Source organism: Photinus pyralis, unplaced genomic scaffold, assembly GCF_008802855.1.
Source record: "Photinus pyralis isolate 1611_PpyrPB1 unplaced genomic scaffold, Ppyr1.3 Ppyr1.4_LG5, whole genome shotgun sequence".
Taxonomy (NCBI): Eukaryota; Metazoa; Arthropoda; class Insecta; order Coleoptera; family Lampyridae; genus Photinus; species Photinus pyralis.
In genome coordinates, this window is record NW_022170596.1 from 13,195,447 (window position 1) to 13,213,994 (window position 18,548).

At 36.9% G+C, this 18,548-nt stretch overlaps 1 protein-coding gene across 1 annotated transcript in view; it reads right to left on the reverse strand.

Moving 5' to 3' along the window:
• Positions 1–637: 637 nt before the first annotated feature.
• The window catches only part of LOC116170349 (SUN domain-containing ossification factor-like), a 31,227-nt gene continuing 13,316 nt past the window's right edge, over positions 638–18,548 (reverse strand). The window contains exons 3-4 of the mRNA XM_031486676.1: positions 8,044–10,018; positions 638–2,084 (exon numbers count right to left, since the gene is read on the reverse strand). Of these exons, the coding sequence (XP_031342536.1) occupies positions 1,017–2,084; positions 8,044–10,018 (3,043 nt within the window). The 3' untranslated portion in view covers positions 638–1,016. The remainder of the gene's footprint in view (positions 2,085–8,043; positions 10,019–18,548) is intronic.

Consider the following 18,548-nt stretch of genomic DNA (forward strand, 5'->3'; position numbering starts at 1 on the left):
TCTAATAAAGAAAATCGCAACGATAGCTATGGCTTTTGGGAAGTACTGATCATTCATGGAAAATGCGCTGAAGTTACTCGTCTTAGGGCGCAAACCTTTTTACTTGTTTCTTATGGAAGTAATTTTTCTTTTTGTGTTATTTGAAGGAGACTTTTTTTTATTACAAAAATGTAAACATCACTATCTTTTAATATGAAATAAGAGTTATTAATTCGTAAAAAGCAAAAAACTACATACATACACTACCAAACACAAAGTTTTTAGGCAAAAAAGAAGATATATTTTAACAATATTACGTTTCATTTCCGGTTGACCATCTACAACTTTGATTTTTCACATGGAAGTAATTTTTACTTTTTGTGTCATTTGATAGCGAATTTTTTTCAGAATTCAAAAATGTAAACATCACAGTTCTTTTAATATTGTTAAAATATCTTCTTTTTGCCTAGAAAACTTTGTGTTGGGTAGTGTATGTACGTAGATAAGTATAAGATAGGTAGCCACCACCTTTCGACACTAACCGTTATTCATATTTTGATAAGAAGTTACAGAAGAGATCATTGCGCTAATCCCAAAAGCTTGCTTTAGTTTGCAATCTATAGATTAAGAGGTTTTATTAAAAAAATATAAATAAACAATATTTGTAACAATTTATTTCTTTTAGTATATGGCATTCTTTGACTTTATTTAACTTAAGTGTATAAAATTATTTTTCCTAAAACACCATACTTTGCAAACATATATAAAATTTTAATATTAAATAAATTCATCACAGCGCATATACAGGAATTTGTAATAGAACACACAATTTATTAAGAAGTATTCATCGATACCTAAACTTCAAATGTGCATAATTAAAATACGTAGATAATAAATAGAATAAATGCACACATGAAATTATGTACTCCGTCGTTTGCAGCCTTCAACTTAATTGCTCACCTAAGTCATCTTACGGTTAAAAACAAATGTGATATACATCGACTATAATTTTGTGACTACCAAAAAGCTACAAACAGTTACTTAAATGTCAACGACTTAAATAATCGTTTCAAAGCATTCTTCTTTTCCTTTTTCGGCAATTCGATAATTTTCAATTCATCAACATTATTACTTACGCTACTAGAATCTGTAAGCCTTTCATCCGGTGATGAGTTTAGCCTCAAATTTTCATCAAAACTCGCCGACTTCTTATGGCCATCGTACAGTTTTACAATACTGGGATTTTGTAGAGATCGTTTTGCTCTACAGTCAGCAGCCGTGGTAATAAATGTCGCCGATTGAATATTTCCATTTGTCTTCACATGATCGAAGGTATCAATTTTCGGCGGCTCTTTAATGTAAGTTAATTGCTCTAAGCTTGTGTGTTCGCTCTCGTCCAATACGAAAGGTAGTTCTTCGATTTTATTATTTTTTATACTATTGTCGGACCAATCCATCGTAATACTGGGAGGTGCGGAATCCTGTCGCCTCCAGATTTGTGTTGAGTTCGAAATGGGTATAAATTTACAGCCATTCGCATCCTCCACGGCCTTATCCGGCACCTCTTCGTCAAGAGTTGTTATAGAATTGGAACGTTGTAAACTACGCTTTTTTCGTTTTCTACCTTTCAATTTTAACCCACCGTCCAATTCATCAACAACTAAATCGGTGTACGCGCCGTAATGTAGTAAAGCTTCCTCACTGGGTCTTCTCTTCTTTACTGGAGTCTTATTTGTGATAGCATCAACAGACATGCGCCGCCAAACCTGATTGTTTGTCGAACGTGCATCGCCAACGGGTTGATTAAATTCCTGGTTTCTCCGACAAAATAACAAAAATCCTACGATAACGACGCCACTTAAAAATAACCAATACGTCGTGTTCATCCAGGCCTTTTTATCTTCAATTAATAAATCTATCGATTCCCTTAACATGACAATTTGGTCTTCTAAATGCTGTGTTCTCTCCTCCTTCTTCTTGTTTTCTTCATTTAGGGTGTTGATCGTTTTATCTAATAATCGCTGCATTTCTTCCACTTGCTTTTTATATCGCCTGCTTAATTCTTCCAAATACTGACTCGATAATGACATGTTACGTTCCAGTGCCTAGAAAATACAATGCATCAGTACATGCTGCTATCAAATTAACACTCCATGAACCTCATTGTGGTAACGTGAGAATTGCCATTGCAAGAGATCATCAACCTTCAAATGCTAATAGAAGAATGGTTCATTGAGGTTTATCTATGTGCGGGATAAATTGAGTGGAAGAAAGTAAATGTCAAAAAGTGGAACGAGTTATAAAGGCCGCCCAATAAACTTCACAGCAAACACTTAAACCAGTTAGCAGTGGTGAAAGAAAGGAAACGAGATGCAAAAATTTGAAGGCAATATTTTATGTATTCAAGATCAAGATTAATGAGGTCTTTGTAAGTGTGTTCATTTCACTTGCTCTTTCTATTTGAAATGAAATGTTAGGCAGTTAAGAAGGTTATTGACGTTAATTATACAATACTTTAATAAACAATAACTCCAGTAGGCATTGAGACACTGAAATTGGTAAAAAAATATTTTCCTTTAATGCTGTGGGTTACTTATGTACAATGCTGTATCAAATTTTATTGCTATCCATATAGGTATGTTTTATGGCGTTAAATGCACCCACACGGATAATAGCGATAGGCCTAACAGCTACTGATCCCACTTTAGAAAGCAAATTTTTATAATAGTAAACTGCTTTCATTCAAACTTTAAATTAACTTCTTATATGACAACCCTTATTTAAAAACCGCTAAAACGCTAAGACATTAACATCTAGGAGCAACTCCCAGCTAAAGGGAACTGTATCATAAGAAAGAAATGTAAAATTACAAAGGAACTGTAGAGGCTGACTTTAATGTGCTTAGACAATGTTAGGATATGTAATGGCTATTTACATAACACACAAGTAATCTCGCCTTGTTGCCGTAATTAGAATGTCTAAGGTATAATATAGTTATTTACATAAAAGTCAGGAAAATGACATTACTGACGAGGAAATATCGAAGTGCGAGGCCCCTTTGGGGCTGAGTACTTTAATTTCCGACTCAAGTAATGTCATTTTATTGGCAAGTTTTGTATTAAGTTTTACCCAAAATCGTATTTTAATATCAAATTTCCATTTTCATATGGAACATTTGATTTATGCCAATCTGTCAATGACGACAGGAGTCATTAGAGACATTTAGCAATGTGACAAGTGCGGCAGGAAAAGTGACAGGTGCGGGCGGTAAAGTGGGAGGTGCGGCCTTAGACCATATAGTACATGGACTGCTAATTGTAACTACAATATGGTCAAGGACATCGCCTGGGTATGTGAGTTTCAGGGTAAACGAGTCTGTCCGAAGTTGTCCGATGAGACACGATTTGAGACTGTCAACCTATAAATTAACAAACGTCAATTAATTAATCGCCTAGATATCCCAAAAAAACAAACTTATTCTTATTTGTGGACGTATAGCAAATAATGAAGAGCATTTAAAGCTTCCCGTACTACGCGGTTACTATAATGCTGCTCTTTAAGCGATCCTAGTGGTGTTTACACGACTTTAGTTTACCCTGAGATTCACATACCCACGACTACAGTGCCCTCTATCCGTGACCATCCATTTTGTATTGAAAGCATAGGGCGAATAGCAGTCCATGTACTATATGGTCTAAGGGTGCGGCCGGTAATTTGACAGGCGGCAGGAAAAGTAGTCTGGTCTGCTGGCGTCATGGAAACTAACATTTTCCTGGCATAAAGCAGGCAGGAAAATAAAGGTTTCATGACCATTTTGGGTAATAGTTATTTACAGAAAAGTCAAGAAAATGACATTACTGGCGAAGAAATATCGAAGTGCAAGGCCCTTACTTACTTACTTACCATAAGAAATCAGTAATGGGCGGTCTACTGCCATTATAAGAAAAAAGGGCGTATCTTATTTTTTAGTGCAACTCATGAAAGTAAAGCGCATACTTTTCCATCCGTCGTTCCGCACTATTGCTCACTCCCTAGACCTCATATGGTTTTCGCTATATGAAAGCTTACTATCAAAAATTAATTTTTGCATCTATCTCGTTGTTTGCCACAATAGTTATTTATGCATCAATTTTGTTGGGAAAAAGACTAAACTCTATTCCTTGATGCTCAAGAAGTGATCTATATGCATTTTTGGTGCCCAAAATACTTTTAGCCAAAATATGTCAAAATCGTTATTTATAAATCAATTTTTGTTGGGAAAAAGACCAAATGGGATTGCTCCGATACCCAAGAAGTGATCCATCTGTATTTTTAGCCAAAATGTTTTACCCAAAGATGTCAAAATCGTTTCTATGCATCAATTTTCTTGGAAAAAGACCAAACTCGATTCCCAAGAAGTGATCCATGGTGAAACAAATATTTTTACCCAAAAAATGTCAAAATCGTTATTTATGTAAACATACTTTTTGTTTAGCATTTCCATTGATAAAGCGCTTTGTAAAAAAATAGTTGGAAAAACTCTCGGGAAAAACCACAAAAACATTCTTTGATATCTTTTAAATTATCTACAACAGAAATTTAGATCATTAAGGGTCACTGATAAAAGATTCCCAAATTGTAATTGAGCAATTACAAATACATACCCCAGCGAAGACCATAATTTTCGAAATGCCTATGTAATCTTGGACTTAAAAACAAGCGTTTTCACCCTTAAGAACTTTAGAAAATGCTTAAAATTACGATATGAACAAAGACGCTGTGTTAACAACATCTATCATTTAAAATCCTCTTAAAAAGTGTTCTAATAATCAAATAGTCAAAACGCCTAATACAAAATTACAAGACGTCAAGATATTTAGGCTGAAGGGCGTGTGACAGGGCAGTGTGGTTGACTGGAGAGTCAACCGTGACAGGAACTCCCTCTAAGGCATCCCTCACAACTCATTGTATTAAAAGACAGCTCCTTATGCTGGGCTCTACAGAAATGGACTTTCCCTTCCCCGGGTCAAAAAGAAGTAAGGTGGGGAATGGCACCCAAAAAAATCATCTCAAAAGAGACGCCTAAGCGATACCAACCGCAGGTTAAAAAATTATCACAGTCCTCGTGTGAGATCGAAGGGGCTTCAGGGCATTTTTGGGTGGCAGATCAGTTTTGACTCCACCATCATTAAGATCTTGTCCCTCCACAAAATAGACTCAATTGTCGAGGCATTTCTCATAGCTTGAATTTCTACTGGCGACACGAGAAAGAGAGACCGCGATTCGGTTCTAAGAAACTTTTAGGACGCTCAAAGCCGACTACCATTCGAAGACGCGCGCCTTGCAAAAAGTGGTTAATTTCGTCCCTAGAAAAAAAAAACAAAATACCGTCACGCAGGAGTTGTGCGCGTTTACAAAATCTTTTGGACGACACAAATTTTATAACAATCGCACCAAAACTGTAGAAGAAAAAAACTGAAAAATCACCACGTTATAACACGCTCAGGGATGGCGCCCAGATGTCGCCGACCCTAAAGATATTAATTACACGAACCCCGGGTGGGCCTGCATTTGCTGCCTGCCAGCGAGCCAGCCGGCCGGCCAAAGTGAGGTTAGCTACCTTTTTACAAATAAATTTGCAAAAATGCGGTAAGAAGCGACCAGAAAAGTCTGAGCCCATACAGGAAGCAAAGTCAAGTGTTTCAGCAATGCGGCTGCTACAAGCTTCTGGGTGGCGTTATCCATCAAAACTTGGAGGTTATGCTCACCAATGAGGAGGTACTGCGTCCTCAAGGGGATTGATGAACTCAAAGGTAGTGGTTTCATCACGTTTCACTGGCTCCTGGCACAGGGGAGGGGTGTTGCATATCACCTGATTCGACCAGGTTACAGTAGAATTGTTGGGTCGGCTCCTTGGGTTTCGATTTCTCAAAGTTAAAGATCTTTCCAAACCTGTAATGATAATATGGTTTGGGTTTCAGGACCCATAGAAGAATCGGAAAGATAGTCAAGCACCTGGGTAAGCAAAACTTATGTGTTACCGCTGGAGAGTGGAGAGTAGTGAACTGGAAGGATGACACTGTACGGCTACAGTTGTGCTTGTGGACCACACTTTCTAGGAGGAGGCTACCAATGGCGAGAAAATGGAAGTGGTGCAACTAGCAGGCAGGTGAGCTGTGGCCAAGATGGTTCAGATTAACTTGCATCACTTACAGGCTCCCAAAGCAGTGCATACATAATTCAACGTTGGGACTGTCCTTGGAAAGTAAAAAGTCCTATAGAGATCGAAAGTTCAGAGAACAACCTCTGAACAGCCATAAAAAAAGCTTCTGAGTGAGTTGTCCACTGAAAAGACAGAGAACCTCACAGGAAGTGCCATGGTGACATATGGGACTCACTCCCATATTGTTGTAGTTCACCCACAGTGTACAATAAAGCCATAAGGACAGCACGAAGGGGCATTAAAATGAAGCCCGAAGCAGCAAGACTCAAAAAAACCCTTTCAAAGGAGGATAGGACACCTTTGGAAAAGTAATGAAAGTCAAACAAAAACTGAGAAAAACACGCCCCTCGATCTATAACCTTAAAACCTAATAGAAACAGGGACAAATCAAACTTGCTTATTCTACTAAGCCAAGCAGAGGGAACTGGGAACTAGCAACTTCAATCACGAGATAAATCAGGTAAAAATTAAATAGGTGATAAAAAAATTTCCCCCACTTAAAACTATGCACAGTTTTCACTGTTTTCAGGGCTAGTACTGTTCCTGGCGTATGTGCCCCTAGCACGGAGAGACGTAAAAGTGGTACTCATACCAAAGCCACCACATGGTACGTAGGACCAGGCAAAGTCGTTTAGCGAATGCTAATCTGCGATTAATAGGGAACATGAGCCGCTGGAAAATGCGAGAGGTGCCTTCCCTCTCGAATGTACAAGGCGGTAAATGCGCAAAGGCGGTAGATGGGATAAATGCTCCTTCCCCTCTCGAGTGTACAAGGCGGTCGTCGATCCTTCCCAGATGAAAAATGAACACTCTCTATGACGTTCTTTTCTTGGGTATTCAAGTTACGACTGTGTACACTTCCAAAAATGGTTTTATTAAAGTATATTCACATGGAAGTGTTGCCGAGAGTGTCGCTTATTTTATGTTTAAGTCGAAGTAAACCTGAAATTGTATTGGGTAAAAAGTCAAAATAACCTCTTACAAAATTCACCTCTGACTCTTCAGAATTCTCAGTTTTAACAAATTAAAAATAATAAACTATTACGAATGAGGAAATATGAAGTAACATTGCAACAAAATTAATTGAACTTTGAATTGTGGAAAATGTTGGGCTTTTTCAGCAATTTTTTGTTGTTGAAAACGCTTAACCAAAGTACACTCTAACAATTTTTACTAATTTCATGATCGTAATTCAAGGTCCGAATAAAGTCATATACTTACCCTCAGTTGAAATATTAAAGTGCAAGTTTGAAATAATAAATGAATGACTTTTGATTGATGATAGGATATTTGAAAAAAAATTAAAAAGTTTGCTATATCTTCATGCCCACTGGACAATATCATGTAAAATGGGGGTGACAGTACGATACATAAATAGTGGCAAAGATTCGTGACCTACGAGCCATCCAGAATGGCGACCACACCAGGCTGCTGCATGTTGCTTTTCACCTCTTGTTCCAATTAGGCCGACCTTTAGTTATATTTTGAGTTACAGAAACTTAACAGCTCAGCGTATACACTATCCTCTTTGTTCTGTGATACGTTAATGCTAAACTTGATTGAGTGTTTTCACATTTGCACAATTTTCACGTCTCATAACCTTTCTTTCACTGCAATTTAAATCAAAAATTAACAGGGACGTTCAATAATTGTTCTGGTCAGATCGCCTGTGTTTGGCAGTTGTCATAAACGTGACTTTTTTGACAATCGACATCAAACGTTCATGCCACAAAGAGAGCCACAGCGAACTACCACCAGAATAATTATTGAACGGCCATGGCTCATTTAGTTGTACTCACATTGGTTAGGGTGGAATACTAAACGTAAATGAATAAAACGTTAATATAATAAACAAGCATTACCTTAATTCTATTAGAAAGCCTTAGAAAAACAGACTCCTTCTGTCCATGCGGCAAGACAGGAGGGCTCAGCGTGCTCGAGGCAACATTAGAGGACTCTTCATCGGATACTAAACTATCAAGGTGATCTTCTAGATGTTCAGAACTTTCCGTCGACGTCTCGATATCTTGCACAACCTCTGAGCTCACTTCGATATGTTCCATTTGGTGTTTTAGTGAATCATTTGGAGGTATGACGACTGTGTCGTTTTGAACAGGAGCTTGTGAAGACTCGGTCGTCTGCATCTCCTGCTCATTTGATGAACTGTCGACATTAACCGTCGCATCGATTGGAAACGATTCCACCTCAGATGTAAGGGTCCGTGTAGGATTAATCTGTGAGCTGTATTGGGTCTCGGTGGACGCTTTTTCTTGTATCACCGAAGTGTCAATTTTCACCACGGTGTCAGATGTACCAATTACTATCTCTTCAGTAAATGGTAACTGGACGAACTTGGTGTTGGTCACTTTGCTATCATTTGCTTGTGGCGTTATTACGGTAGTGGTGGCGTTCGTGCTTATATTCCGAACAACTTTGCACTCATTAATTGCCACTATGTTGCACATTGCGGCAACTATTTTAGGTGGAAATATCGAGGTTATGTACGACTTAAATAAATTTTGGACCTTACAACTGGGCTTATTACAAATCTCCAAACCAAAACTTGAACAAATATCAGTATGATATAAAACATGTTTCACTTTGGGTTGGGAAACTAACCTCACTAACGACTGTGAATTGCAACTGAGCAGTTCGAATACATTTCCGAACAGTAGATCACTACAGTTATTACAAACTACTATATGACTAGGCGTGGTACACGTACTAATTAATGGGGAATACTTAGCAACTGTCACATTTTTATCACTCGAAGATCCATTCCCTTTATTTCCAAGAACCTCGGCAGCTTTCTTGACTATAGATATTACAGCATCGGTAGCGGTACTAAACAGATTTGTAGGCGGATTACTGGTATCCATAATAATTGACTCATTGTCGTCATCATCGTCGTCGACCGCATTGGCATGCCCTTCGTTTTCGGTTTCGAGAACTTCAAACTCGGATGTGCCAAATACACGAAACAACGAAATTGGACAATAGTGCTCGGAACCGTAATGCGAGTGCATCTCGAATTTGATAAATTTTCCAAATAAATGCGGATGTAAATCAAAACTTTGTATATCTCGCTCGTCCTTCGCAACAAACTGACCAACACTCGACCATTCTCTGGTCGGAAAACGATCACTCACCGAAATACTGAACTCTTTCGGCGAAGAAGAGAATAATTCAAAATTGGCCAGTTCAATTTTAACCGCTTGAATTGCCTCGCACAGTTCGACTATAAACCAAATTCGATTCACGCACGCGTTTAATTTGTACTCGTCTCTGGAGGCCGAAAGCACCGATCCGGCACTATTCGCCTCGGGATTCGCCGCGATGATTTTCGCGCCGCAATCTGTCGACGCGTAATTCTTCCAACGTTTTCGATTACCGGCGTTAGCCTTTCCGTTCGTGTGTTGATTTTGAACGGACGAATTCGCCTCCTCTTTCTTTTTCTCGGCCTCCTCCAGTTGCTTTTGCGTCCATTCTGAGAACGATGGAATGTCTTCGGGAGTCTCATCCTTCTCCTTAGTTACGTTTATCTTTGGTTCGACAGTTGGCACTTCAGTTGCGAGTTTTTCAGTCTGTTGAGTATTATCACTAGCGTTAACGACCTCCCCTCCTTGTCCTATGTTTATATCTACAGAAACGTTTTCTTTACTAACAGTTTTGTTTTCCGCGCTAGCTAGGTTGGATGATTTATTGTTTTCGATAATTTTTTCCAAATGCGGAGTTTCATTGTGATGACTAGTATAATCGGCGGAGTTTTCTGCCTTTTCCTGTAGAGCGCTCGAATCTACCAAGGTTTGTATGATTCCAGGTTTGGGTCCAACAACCCTAGAACAAGACTGTATTTTAGCGTTTAGGAAATGCAATTCTAAACAATAAAAGCCAATGTTTTTCAAATTACACATTTTTTTTCAAATTACGCATTAAATGGCGATGTGGTAGTCAAATCATCGTGGCATATACACTGCGTCCAAGATAAGGATGTGTATCATGGGGATCGCGGAAAACATAAAAGATTCGAAGAGGGGTAAATTAAGTAAAAGTTGGGCAATCAAGAGTTACGAGAGGAGTTATTATCACGCATCACTTCGAAACATATTCCAGAAAAACCGAAATTTGCCGATTTTGTGACTTTATATTTTTATATCCCCGTAAAAAAAGCACATACCGTATTGAGTAGTATCATTGAATAAAAACACTATAAGAAGCCTAACCCCGTGGAAATAAAGCGCGACAGAGATTGAACTGAGAATATAATGGAAACACTGTCAATAGTGTCGATTCTTGAACTGAGAAGAATGAGAATTTGCTTTCCTCCTATTTACCGCAAAGAGAGTTCGGTGATCACAACCAATGCGGGTGCAAGGGGATTTGTCGCGCTTTCTTCCATAAGCGTTAGGCTTCTTATAGTGTTTTTATTCAATGGTAGTATTTTTTATTACGAATACAACGATGTACGGCACAAAAAAACAAAATTTGGCAACTCTGTTGGTTTCAACAGGATGGTGCACCGGCGCACAACATCCTAATCGTATCGGGCTAATTTCCTGGAGAATAGAAAATTTGTCCGATAGGTATTCTCGCGCATTCGGGTGTTATGCGCGGGTGCATAATCCACTTGTAACCAACAGTTGCAATTTTTGTTTTTTTTGTGCAGTAGATCGTTGTATTTGTAATAAAATGCTATTCCATACAGTGATGTACTGTTTTTATAGGCCATATAAAAAAATAAAGTGATGATGATTTCTACGAAACGAAATGTATTGAAAATCTCTCAATGGTGTCTTGTTTAGATAAAAAAGTGGCAATCAGCATCCCCACAGTTATTGTTTTATCTTGGAATGAAGATTTCTGTCTTTTTATCCGTTGTTACCGCCTCTCTACCGAAGTTGCTTGAATGTCCACCTTGCCAGACCGTTACCTGTTTAGCCATGAAACCTTCTGGCAACTACGAATTTGGGAGTACGTAAAGAAGTGGTAGAGGAGCTCAAAACAACCACTTTAAAAAAAACCGAGAGTCCGTGTTTCGTTTGGGAGCCACCCTCAAAAAAATGGTGACATTTGCATTCCTTCTTTAATTTTTTTCTCAGCAACCATAAGGCTGATGGCACGTCTTTGAATAGGTTGGGGGGGGGGGTGCCCTTTTCGATTTTACAAAAAAAATTCCAAAATTTCTACCACGAAAGGCCGAAAAAAAATCCGATTTCGACGAAATTTGGTGTCTAGGAGTTTTTGAACATGAAAATTACGAATCCCAGGTTAGTTTTTGAAAATTCGAAAAAAAAATTCCACTGCAATTCTTAACAGGACAACAAAAGTGGATAGAATTTTATGAAATTTGTTGTGTACATACTTGATGAGTTAAGGAACAAAATTGTTGAACAGTTTTTTAAAATAAAAGTTATGTTCATTTGAAAACTGGTCCTTCAGGCCAGAAAGTGTCCCCCGCCTCCTAGTGAGTCATCTAATTTCGAATGCAGTTAGTTGAAAATTTCTCAAATAACAAAAAAATTAACGATTTAAGTCGAGATGACTTGCTCTACTATGTTTCTACCTTTAGGAATGCAATCATCAGCTTGAATATTGAGTTTCAGTAGGTACATTTTACTTGAATGACATTGTGCAAAGACACAATCGAAGGGTTTGGATATCTTCCAGATAAATATTTGTCCGCATTGCTGTCTATTTAAACGTTCGACCACAATAAATTAGAACAAAAAAGGGTAGCAACGCTGATTTTTTTACGTTCTGTTTTTATGTATGTTCGTTGTTTACGATGGAGCGGAAACATCGACACATATCGCAGATGTAATTTAGATCTACGGATGTACCTATACATTTTTTTTGGCGATAATCTGAGCGTACATATTTGCCAATTAAGCAACACGTAAATTTGTTGATTTGATTAATACTCGGATTAATATTATGCTTGCTCCAATTGGCAAAAATCACATCTTTATATTCTAATGTAAATTTTCCGTTGGGTAGCTTTCTTCAACCCAAACCCCTTCATTTTTATAATAAATAGAATGGAATTGAATACATTGCGTTACTTTAATTGTCCTTGTAGTACTTTTTAATTAACGTAATTAAAATTACATTACGATTGCTTCCTTTAATCTTTGATCATTTCCTTTGACATGCTACCTGTAGGCCAGCCGTTCGACTGTTCACAAGATCTTTTTGATTACTTAGTGACTTAACTTGCTTTTATAATTGTACAAACGCATTTACTTATGTGGAAATGCTTCATAATTAGATAATTACCTAATCTGCACAAAACACTTATCCTCGTACTTATCTGTATCAAAATTAATTATCAAAAGTCCGGTATTAATTGATTACATACCTCTTAATTTACAATGTTATAAATACCTACTTTATATCAAAATTACAATGCATTATTGGGACTCAAATTTCATATTTCACTCTTGCACCTCTACTTATATATTATTCATTCATTTTCCTATTCTACGCAAAAATTCTATACTGGCTGATTCAAATTCGAGCATTTGCAATTTGGCAAAGTTGCGTATTTTGTTGCTTAACAAAATGCAGTTTTGAAACTGAAAAAATTCCGACTAGTTTTGGAAATATCCGGAAAAAAACGAAATTTTGCATAATCGTTTGTATTTTGTACTGAAGTTTATTAAAAAGATATTTCAAAATAAACGACACATTATTATGGCCACATTTTTCCCTCTACAAGATGCTAGTTTTAAATTTTAAATCCGACGTTTCGTCTTCGGTTAACCATCATCAACTTTGTTTTTGCTTATGGAAGTAATTTTCACTGTTTGTGTCAGTTAATAGAGAATGTTTTTCTGATTTCAAAAATGTAAACATCGCAATTTTTTAATATTGTTAAAATTTCTTTTTTGCCTAGAAAACGTCTTGGGCGAGCGTCTTGGGTAGTGTACGTACCTACGTAGTTTCTTGCGTTTTTACGAATTAATAGAGCTATTTCTTATTAAAAGATAGTGATGTTTACATTTTTGAAATCATAAGAAAATCCTATAGCAAAAAAAAACAATAGAAAATCCAATGTATTAGGTGCAGCAAATAATTCAAAATGTTAACTGAAATCTACCAAATTTTAATACATCTTCTGGAACTGTACAAAATTCTCTTTCTAACGATATATCACGTCATAGGTATTTAACCAATTAAAAAAATTAATCGATAATTAAGTAACAAATAGATCGTTTTAATTGGGAAGGTAAGCATGAAAAGAATTGCTACAGCTTTATTGTCAAATTCATTGAGTAATAGTATATTAAGTATGGAGAACGGTAAGGGATTTTTACCCTTAACCCTTAACGTTCGACGTGCTTATAACATTTTTTGCGCGATCGAAATTAAAATTATGCAACCAATATAAATATGCACTAAGAAATTAACGAGCAGAATAAATCGAAATGATCGAAGTGGTATGGTGTACATCACTAGGCAACCAGTTTAAATGTCAAAATTGAAATTAATAATTTCATAAAAATGTGCATGTGTCTGATGTAGTTTACTAGCTTTGCACTTCCTTTATGACTTTATGAGCGTCTTGCTATAGGAAAAACAGCACAAATTGTACGTTTAATTTACCTAACAATAATTAAAGATTAAATGTAATGTAAGACTGTTGATTTTTAAAAAGGCGTCGGTAAGTATTTTTGCTGTTCTGTTTTTAGATCGGTAAGTAATTTTGGCGTCGTCGTAATCATAGTAACTGGTAAATTCTACGTACTGTCATGGAAACACCCATCGTAAATAGTCAGAAATGACCGATCGCGCAAAAATGTATACGTATTGTTATTTTCAGCTTAATTATCACGAAATGGGTGATATTTATTCCGAGAATTATTCTAATGATGAAAAAATGAATATGCTAATGATGTACATCATTTGTTCATGTTTTGTTGTATTTATATTCCGCGATGGCGTATGTTGTCAAGATAGTAGGTATTAAGGAACATTGTTCAACTGCTTCTCTACTTTTTCTAATAAAGCTCTAATCCTCGCTCTAATCTACATAAGTGTGCATTTGTAGTTTAATTACCGATTTACTTTTTTAATTGATTAAATAGCTATTATTTTATTTTATTTTGCCTTTATTTTTGATTGGGCGGGGTTTCAGCCCACCCAACCCAACCTACTATACATTTACAAAAATCCATGCCCGAACCCGGATTCGAACCAAGGACCCTTAGCACCACAGTCCAGCTTTAACTGAACTGCGCCACACGACTGACATGTGGTATATCGTCGGAAACAGAATTTTGTACAGTTTCAGAATATGCAATAAAATTTGGTAGATTTCATTAAAGAATTTTCCATTATTTGCTGCACCTAATGCATTTGACCTTTCAATTGATTTTTGACAATAACAAATAATGCAAAATTAAATGTATAATTTATCTTTTGCAACATTTTGTCATATCTCTAAGGCGGAATTCACACCAAAGCAATGGGCAACAGGCAATACGCGATACGCTACACGCGATATACAATATTGTATCGTGCGTTTGTTCTCATCGAAGCAATATATTCATTCGATATACAAGTGCAAAAGCACTACGAAATTATTTATCTGAATATTCCTCACTCCTCAAGCAGCAATTCCATGGCAGTGTAGAGCATGAATATAATTTCGAGTAGGCCAAGATACTGTGAAATGCCGTGTATTTGCCAAAATACCACAAAATAAAATAAAAAATTAAAATCAAAACGGTGGTTTTTGTACTTTTGTACTCACCTGCTATTCCTTGGAAACTGCACACCAAGCTTTCTCCGTTGCAGTACGTTTAGAATAATCGTCCCTGGTGAAATTGTATAAGCAAGGATATTTTTCGATGATTTGTACGAATATAATATTTTGCTTTTCTTCCGACATTTTCACGCAACAAGCAATTAGCAACACAACCTAAATATCGTTTGCAGTACAAATCGTCCGATTTCAGACCCTATTATTCGATACGATATCGCTGTCGTCTCGGTTTGAAATGTCTCAACCTACACAATGCATTTGTATACAGCATGATATGAGCAACTCAGATCTCGCATCGCTTATTGCTTATTGCCTATTGCTTTGGTGTGAATTCCGCCTAACAGTAGCCGAGGTATGCCCGGTGACAGTTAAAATTAAACAGACTATATAAACCTCGATATAAACTAAACCAAATTTAGATCACGCAAAATACGCCCCGAAGGAGAGCGACACTAACAGTACTTCAACCAATTTCAAGCGGGATAAAATTGTATCTAGATGAAACTCGAGATGAAATATAGTTGGATATGTCCAAGTGTCAGGTCAGGTGGTTACGTATCTTGTACAAAAATAAAATACTTATGAATAATGTTATGTTAAATTGGAACGGCTAATTACTTGCTCCTAGACTTGCTCTTTGAAAATCGCTGTAAACATTATCTGCATGACTATTTGCTTACGATTTATTTGTATACCTTCGCTCCTCTCATCGACTTTCCCGACACTTCTCACCTACCTCGTCACATACATTTCAACAGTCTAACAAGATTCTCTTCGAATATTAGCAGGACGATTGATTGGGATTCAATTCAGAAGATTGAAATGGCGTTTTTTGACCTATGCAAAAAAAACCTAATCGTTCTAATGCTAAGCAATAACCAAGGAGAAAAAGAGGACGGGGTGGGTGCCATCACTTCCGTAATACTATATTCAGGAATTCTGTTTTCGCCAAATCTCGGTATTTATACCTATTGAGGGAACTGTATTTATCACGTGCTTTCCACGACTACCTTTATGATTTTAGAAAAGAAAAAAGTTGGGCGCCGGCGTTATTTTAAATTGCTAATTTTATTTGTTCAAAGTTCAGCTCGTACATAATTAAAAAACTACGAACGAAACTGTACTGTAAGTGATAATCGCATATGCGGCAATAGAATCGTGTCAATGTCGCCCGATTACGTAAATGACCCTTGTTTTCAGTTATTTAAAATTCAATTTCGGCTACTGGGCGTTTTTTTTCTACAAAGGCACCGTCTTCGTAACAGTTCCTTATGGGCAAATTAAAATTTCTTGCAAATTATCGGTTACGGAAATAACTCTTGCATCTGCTTGGTTTTGAGTGCGAAATTTTATCGTGTGGTATTCATTTCGTGTAACAGAAAGAAATTGCGTTTGGCTCAATAAGTGTAAAGAAGCATGTGATATTTGCGTAGTGTGGATCATTCAAAATTTCGTTGGTCAGTGTCCAACTATTACAAGTCAATCGCATCGTAAACCGCTATATTAGATTAGTCACCAAACGAGTTAGTTAAACGACCTTTCTCTTGTTATTTTTATCTTATCAATATAGGTACGCGTAGTTAACGGAGTTGTAAAATTTAAAGCTTCGCGGTTTCAATTATCGTATATGGGGGTATATGTTATCCTTATCACTATTTTGTATACACCAAGTTCGTTGGGAAAGTCGTCGAACCAGACTATTGAGTATTGCTTCGATGGTCACCTGCTAATAATAAGGTTTTCCAATCGAGGATCCTAGGTATATTACATAGTAAGTGATAATAAAATGAACCTTATAAATCATAAAATCCAACACGGTTCGGATCGTTTTAAAAATCTTTTCTATACTGCAACGCCAACTTGGCAACCCCAATGTAGATTTGGTCCTAACGATTAAAATGTAGTGGTACAAAATTTGGCATCCGTGGTACAAATAAGTACACAATTAGTACAAAATAACGGTATCAATGGATTTGCTATTCTTTTTAGTGGGGGTTGCAACTTAATGCACCCATAGGTGTCCAGTAGCGCACCCTGTCACTAACTCAGTGGAGACGGGATGGCCGATGGGTTCCCCCGAGGGTTCCACGTAGGCCGGAATCTACTACAACGACTAAAGAGCGTCACCAGTTCGCTTCCTCGCCCGCTTCTAAATATACCGGGAGCCGGACCAAAGAAGCCTCTCACATACGAATACCAACAATCAAACACAGCACATAAAACTGGTTCTGTATATTTACACAGCCAACAACAAAAGTTGTCAAGACGATATAAATATGGTATATGGATATACTTAAATGTGGATGTAGGGGCAATAATATAAAAAGACAAACAGTGAATCCCTAGGTTAAGCCCAGGGCCATAACAATACTTATACCAAAATTTGTACCAATAATTCAACAAAACTGGCTGGGTCGTCGAATCAAGTAACATCACCCCTCCCCCCAATAAACAAGCTTACGAACGCCAAAACGGGACAAAATTACCCCACTTAACCTCTACGACTCAACCAATAGGTCCCCAAACAGCTGAGTAGACCTGCTATATAGCGCACTCTACCTTCACATCCAATACAATACCCGACACAAAAAATAACTGGTGATCAAAAATAGATTGACGTCGAGTCGCCTTTAGAAGTTCAAATTAAATATGATGCCCTAAAACTCCAAAGGTGATTCAACAGTAACTTTTTTGATCGTATAGTGTACAGGGTCATTCTTGACGAGCGTCAGTTAGAAAGATATGGAAAACCTTTGAAAATTAAGCTGAACTGATATGTCCTTTAAGGGTTTTGGCACATGATGAATTGAACTAAAATATTTTCAAAATGGCGCCACTTCCGGAAATACCGGAAGTAGCCATCAACTTTGTTATTTTAAATAGGGACCCCCTATTTTTTCTACATTTTCGGATTCTACGTCGAGTTTGGAGTACAACGATACCCCATAGTTAACTCTTTGCTCCAAGGGCTTCGCCGATATTCAAGTTTTTGTGTCAAAAATTGAATTTGCAGGGGTAACTTTAAAAATTTATTATTCGAAAACTGTGAGAGATATTGCAAAACAGTTTTCAATGCTTTATTAAGGAAAGATCAAATTTTCTTATGGTATGCGTAACCGTCTAAAAAAGTGAGACTACGTCACTTTTTCAAAGCTCTCAACTTTTAAACTTTTAAATATCCGTAACTCCCTTTTTTCAAATGGCACCCCCCATTTTGTTCTTTACCCTTGTTTTCCTTTTTCCCAGACCTTTAATTTGATGCAAAATGTCAAAAGCTGCTTCAAACGGTTTCCGAGATATTCCATGTTTTAGTTACTTCTTGTGGAAAGTTGATAAAAAAATTAAATCGCTTGATGTTATTCTTTTGTTTTTATTATGATAATGTTTAAATGTCAAATTTTCGCTGATTGAACTTATACTTCTCGTCAGTAATGGCTCGTTTGGGTTACACTAATGAAGATTTTTTGAATTTAATATTAATACACGGTGAATGTAATCGAATAGCTGCCAGGAAAAGCAGCGAAAATTTGACGTTTAAACATTATCATAATAAAAACAAAAGAATAACACCAAGCGATTAAATTTTTTTATCAACTTTCC